Source organism: Cyprinodon variegatus, unplaced genomic scaffold (assembly GCF_000732505.1).
Source record: "Cyprinodon variegatus isolate N-32 unplaced genomic scaffold, C_variegatus-1.0 Scaffold1320, whole genome shotgun sequence".
NCBI lineage: Eukaryota > Metazoa > Chordata > Actinopteri > Cyprinodontiformes > Cyprinodontidae > Cyprinodon > Cyprinodon variegatus.
Window position 1 is genome coordinate 167,583 of NW_015151773.1, and position 4,488 is coordinate 172,070.

General features: G+C 50.9%; 1 protein-coding gene across 2 annotated transcripts in view; it reads right to left on the reverse strand.

Moving 5' to 3' along the window:
* LOC107102789 (lysine-specific demethylase 4A-like) overlaps positions 1 to 4,255 on the reverse strand; it is a 7,675-nt gene extending 3,420 nt beyond the window's left edge. For both annotated transcript variants that reach the window (XM_015402221.1, XM_015402220.1), the window contains exons 1-7: positions 4,054 to 4,255; positions 3,558 to 3,733; positions 3,348 to 3,462; positions 3,069 to 3,262; positions 2,787 to 2,836; positions 821 to 924; positions 448 to 585 (exon numbers count right to left, since the gene is read on the reverse strand). In XM_015402221.1, coding sequence (XP_015257707.1) covers positions 448 to 585; positions 821 to 924; positions 2,787 to 2,836; positions 3,069 to 3,262; positions 3,348 to 3,462; positions 3,558 to 3,733; positions 4,054 to 4,191 — 915 coding nt within the window. In that variant the 5' untranslated portion in view covers positions 4,192 to 4,255. The remainder of the gene's footprint in view (positions 1 to 447; positions 586 to 820; positions 925 to 2,786; positions 2,837 to 3,068; positions 3,263 to 3,347; positions 3,463 to 3,557; positions 3,734 to 4,053) is intronic.
* Positions 4,256 to 4,488: the final 233 nt, after the last annotated feature.

The following is a 4,488-nucleotide window of genomic DNA, read 5'->3' on the forward strand; positions in this document are numbered from 1 at the left end:
CAACCAGAGGCTAGCCCGCCAACCAGAGGCTAGCATGGCAACAAGAGGCTAGCCCGCCAACCAGAGGCTAGCATGGCAACCATGGGTTAGCCCGCCAACCAGAGGCTAGCATGGCAACCATGGGTTAGCCTGCCACCCAGAGGCTAGCATGGCAACCAAGGATTAGCTTGCCAACCAGAGGCTAGCATGGCAACCAAGGGTTAGCCTGCCACCCAGAGGCTAGCATGGCAACCAAGGGTTAGCTTGCCAACCAGAGGCTAGTATGGCAACCAAGGGTTAGCCCGCCAACCAGAAACTAGCACGCCAACCATGGCTAACATGGTGAAACCTGCTGTTTGTAAGAACACTGAAAACTCTGAGGAACATGGCGCCATGTCCCACCGTCCTCGGTGACCTCCATCCTCACATCCTGGGCTGTTGTCTCTTCGGAGACGACATGTGACGTACCAGTTTAGCTCGTTTTCCATAATCGATCCAGCGCTGCATGGCAAAGTTGGTGGACTCCACACAGTTGAAGCCATGGTTGAAACCAGCATGGTAGGCAAACGGGAAGGTCACCACGAACTGGCCGGCTTCCTGTGTGACCTGCCATGGATAGGGAAGATGAAGTTGATAAAGAAAAACACCAGACGGAGGAAAAACAGGAGAGTTATTTCCCTGTTCCCCAGGGATCAAAGGTCAGAGCAGATCAGACACGTTTCAGATAGACAGGGAGCTCATCCTTCATCTACGGAGGGAAATCACCTGAAGCCTTAAGCCTCACCCCTCTAACTCAGCCATCAGAATCATTTCACAGAACAAAGAAGATGGAGAGGGTTACCTTCTCGTATGGGATGCCGTATTTTCTAAGGATGGAGGGTGAAATCAAGGTCATCTTGTGGCCCAGGAAGGCATCGCAACTCTGGGCGTTCCCTGGAAAGAAGCCTGGGGGAGCAGGAAACATCTCAGCTAAGACCTCCAGACCCCAACAGGAGCAGCAGCAGCACATCGGAGACCCTCCGGTCTAAACATCCAACTCTAGACTGTGATGGCCTCCTTCCATCATCTGACTGAGAAACAGGACCGTGTGCATCCCTGGATACGCAAAGGACCGCAGTCGCCGCTCTAAACGGCCGAGGACCACAGACCAGTAGGTGGAGCCAACAGCAGAGCTACCACTGCTACAGGAAGCTCGTCTTCCAGTGGAGGTTTTAAAGTCGTAGGAAAGCGACTGTTCCAACCGTTGCATTTCTGAATTCTCCCGAGTGGTGCCCGACGAGTGAAAAAAGGGAATGTGATTGATCAATTATCAAGCGGGCGGGATTGTTGTGATTGATTATTGAAAAAAGTTCATTTTGAGATCTTTTGAGGCCAGAACATTATACTTTAAGCTTAACTATATGGCACATTTACGGATTTAATGGGTAATCTAATGCGTTGAGAGGACCATGGCAACCAGCGGAGCTCTGAGGGCATCGGCAGCCAACTGTGTTCCTAGACCGTCTGCAGCAGCCAGGGCTAACATTAGCCCGTCTGCAGCGGCCGGTGCTAACGTCAGCCCGTCTGCAGTGGCCGGTCAGCCCGTCTGCAGCGGCCGGTGCTAACGTCAGCCCGTCTGCAGCGGCCGGTGCTAACGTCAGCCCGTCTGCAGTGGCCGGTCAGCCCGTCTGCAGCGGCCGGTGCTAACGTCAGCCCTTCTGCAGCGGCCGGTGCTAACNTCTGCAGCGGCCGGTGCTAACGTCAGCCCGTCTGCAGCGGCTGGTGCTAACGTCAGCCCGTCTGCAGCGGACGGTGCTAACGTCAGCCCTTCTGTAGCCCTCTCTCTGCATAGCCGTGTGTGAAGTACCGCTGGCTCTGATGGAGATTTGATTGTTTTATTTGGCAAAATGTTCATTTGATTTGTGTTTATCTGACTGTGTTCATTATTATTTCTCCACTAAATGAAAAAAAGACATAATTTATTATTATTTAGATTGTATTATTTTTAATGTGGTGATGTCATCAGTACGCATCTGTTCTGCGTGCTCCCGTTCTCCCCAAGTCCAGACTTTCCTGTGTTTTTGTCAAGAACAGACTTGGCCAGAACACGAGTCCGCACTCGTGTTCTGGTGAAATGAGAAATGGCCAACAATTCGCTCTCCAACAATACACCTGTATCATTTCAACCATTGCGTATATTAGCTGCGACACATGAATCGAGATGCTATGACCGAAAACATTTGATTGACAGATGACCGTTGATATATGATTGGCCGAATTTAGGTGTTCAGGCTGACGTAGAACTAACTGGCCTGCAGAAGATAACGCAAAAAAAAACACAGATTTTAAGAAAGAATTTTTTTTTTATAAACAAAATATCGTCTTTTAGAATACATTTATATAAATATTTAAGCCAGAATGATTTGACATTTAAATATGACTTCCCTACGGCTGTATTTGAAGGTCTACATATCTACAAAGGGTTTATATCGCACAGTAAAACCATTCAGTTGATGACATCATCACTACTAATGCGTTCCTTTGGGAAAAATGTCACCCGTCAAATTGAGGGCCATTGGGAGTTCTAGAAGGATCAGGATTCTGGGAGTCCTGGTGTTAAGTGATTACTAAAAAAATAATCATCTGATTAATTGATCAGTCGGCTGCAGTTGAGTTTAGAGCTTGGTGTCGCCTTGCTGGAATCTGAGCCTCTTTGCTCATTTTCTCTGAGCCGATTGGACCGTAGACGGACATCTGAGTTCCCTCCCCAACACGAATTACGCTGAAACTGTTCAAATAACAGAGGAAGACGTGTTTTCAGCTCCTACCTCTGGCTAGGCGCTCCAGCTTCCTGCCATATTCTGGAGGGACAACATACCTGCATGACATGGAGACAGTTATTGACATCTACTCAGAGTAGCACAGCACTGAGACCAGCTTCAAGCGTCCAATCAGCAAGAAGTACCGTCCCTCAGCTGGAAAGGAACCTTTCAGCGAATGGATCAGACCATCAGGACCTCAGGTCCAGGTCCAGTACTGAACCTTAACCTCTGTTCTCAGCTTCAGCTCCCAAAGAGAGGACGAGTCTGTGAGGTTCTGGAGCTACTGACCATGACTTGGGCTGTCCGTAGTGCAGGTAGCTGACGGCGTACAGGTCCATGTCCTCCGTGTGCCAGGCCGTGGCGCTCTTCCACATCCCGAAGTGCAAACAGGGGTTGGTGACGCCTTTGATCTTCAGCCCGTCCTCCGTCTCCACCGCATCCAGGATGGTGTTCAGACGGGACAGGTTCCATTCAGACAAGTCCTGCAGGACAAGAATCCACAGGAAACGATACCTGAGGAAAACCAGAACCAGAACCAGAGGCTGGTTGAACTTAGCTGCCACTCACTGGGTCAAACAGTGTCCCGCTGACATCAGCTCCATACAGCGGGGGGTTAAAGGTCAGGTTCTTCCAGAACCTCCTTTCCAGCTCCTCAGAGTCCACACATGTGGGCCTACAGAACCTGGAGGTGAACAGATGTGCAGACAGTCAGACCCACCGCAGCACACCCCCCCCTTCTACCTCACAGCAAAGCAGCAGGTCGCCATGACTACAGACTTCTCCAGGCCAGAGGTCTTCTGGAACTCCTGGACCGTCATGGGTTTCTTCTGGATGTTGTACTGAGTGAAGAGGCCCGACTGACCCGTCACCACCTGCTGGATGGGGGCAGGGATCAGCAGCTCCCCCACGCCGTCGTACGTCTCCCTGGGCGACCAGCTTTCAGGTGGAATGATCTGATGATGAAGAGCAGCAGGCACAGGTGAGACTGACAGAACCCCTCGCATCCAGGGTTCTGGTCCCTGTTTCCATGTCAACAAACAGACATTTAAAAAGGTTTGAAGACAATAATGCTGAACACTTTTACATCATCATCGAATAAAAACGAAACTAAGGGAGAAGATGTAGGCGATCCATGGACCGGGTCATCGGGAGGTCCATGGATCTAAGGGTCTACAACAGGGGCCCCTCCTCACTAAGGTTCCTGCTAAACGCTCTGTGTTCCATTCAGGACAGAGATCATCACATGGCGCCACGTGAAGGAAGGTCTGCTTACTTTGGCCATCCCAGCTCTGTGTGCTCCTCTGGACTCCATGAAGGCCACATACCGAACAAAGTCCGCAAACTCTTCTCTGGATGGAGTGAAGGTCCTCACCCTGAGATCCGCGGCTGGGCCCAGAGCGTCTGAGGTCATGATGGCGTTCCCAGAGGCTCACGGACTGCGGAAAGGAGGCAGACGCTGGTTACACATCATGATGGACTCTTTCTGAGGACCTGCTCAGAATCAAAGAGCTGGAGATGTTAGAGAGGTCTAGAGCTGCCGACGATAGAGACGTCTAGAGCTGCCGACGTCAGAGACGTCTAGAGCTGCCGACGTCAGAGACGTCTAGAGCTGGAGATGTTAGAGACGTCTAGAGCTGGAGATGTTAGAGACGTCTAGAGCTGCCGACGATAGAGACGTCTAGAGCTGCCGACGATAGAGAGGTCTAGA